Here is a 1,246-nt window from a genome sequence, read left to right as displayed (position 1 = left end):
TTCCTCAAAGGTTTATGAGTGATGCAATGGGGTACAACAGATTTCTCTTAATGGAAAGGTTGCCAATTTGAGTTCACCTAGAGGTTTATAAGAAGAAAGGCCTAACGATTTACTTTTGAAACACCAACTGCTGACAACCTTATTCTATGCTGACGTCCATGGCGTAGTCTCGACTTGGATTGACTCAGTCATGGTTTCTGGTGTGTGGTTGTTGTTCATATGCTCTCGGTGAAATGGATTAGCATTACAATTTTTGCTTGTTTGATTGCAGACCTGTCCTTTCCTGGCAGCCTCATACCTGATGGGATCCACGGTTCATACAAGTAACGTGACCGAGTTAATTCTCACTGGCCTCTTCCAGGACCCAGAGGTGCAGAGCGTGTGCTTTGTGGTGTTCCTTCCTGTGTACCTGGCCACAGTGGTGGGCAATGGCCTCATCGTGTTGACAATCAGTGTGAGCAAGAGTCTCCATTCCCCCATGTACTTCTTCCTTAGCTACCTGTCCCTGGTGGAGATCAGTTACTCCTCTACTATTGTCCCTAAGTTCATCACTGATTTGCTCACCAAGATTAAAACCATCTCCCTGCAGGGCTGTATAACTCAGATCTTCTTCTTTCACTTCTTTGGGGTGACAGAGATTTTGTTGCTCACAGTAATGGCTTATGATCGCTATGTGGCCATCTGCAAACCCTTACACTACACTACCATCATGAGCCGGTCTGTATGTCACTGTCTGGTGGCAGGTTCCTGGCTGGGCGGCCTAATTCATTCAATGGTTCAGATTCTAGTCACTGTCCAATTGCCCTTCTGTGGCCCCAATGTAATTGACCACTATTTCTGTGACCTCCATCCCATCTTCAAGGTTGCTTGCGCTGATACTTTTATGGAGGGTGTCATCGTGTTGGCTAACAGTGGTTTAATCTCTGTCATATCCTTTCTCACTTTGGTATCTTCTTACGTTGTGATCTTGGTCCACTTGAGGAATCATTCCGCAGAGGGGAGGCGCAAAGCTCTCTCCACCTGTGCCTCCCACATCACGGTGGTCATCTTGTTCTTTGGACCTGCCATCTTCCTCTACTTGAGGCCCTCTTCCACCTTCACTGAGAATAAACTGGTGGCGGTGTTCTACACGGTCATCACCCCCATGCTGAACCCCATCATCTACACCCTGAGAAATGCAGAGGTGAAGAATGCTATGAGAAGGTTGTGTGGCAGGAAAGTGAACTCAGGAGTGGAGAGACAATGA

At 47.1% G+C, this 1,246-nt stretch overlaps 1 protein-coding gene across 1 annotated transcript; it reads left to right on the top strand.

Annotated features, from left to right (window-relative positions):
* The first annotated feature begins 301 nt into the window (after positions 1-301).
* On the top strand, positions 302-1,246 carry LOC101638083 (olfactory receptor 4B1-like). Its single transcript, XM_004708450.1, has one exon. The coding sequence runs from the start codon at positions 302-304 to the stop codon at positions 1,244-1,246; it is 945 nt and encodes a 314-aa protein (XP_004708507.1).

This window comes from Echinops telfairi, unplaced genomic scaffold (assembly GCF_000313985.2).
Source record: "Echinops telfairi isolate 266 unplaced genomic scaffold, ASM31398v2 ScPeMD7_60;HRSCAF=208, whole genome shotgun sequence".
In the NCBI taxonomy this organism is placed as follows: Eukaryota; Metazoa; Chordata; class Mammalia; order Afrosoricida; family Tenrecidae; genus Echinops; species Echinops telfairi.
The sequence above is the reverse complement of the archived record's forward strand: the minus strand, read 5'-3'. Positions and strand labels throughout refer to the sequence as shown.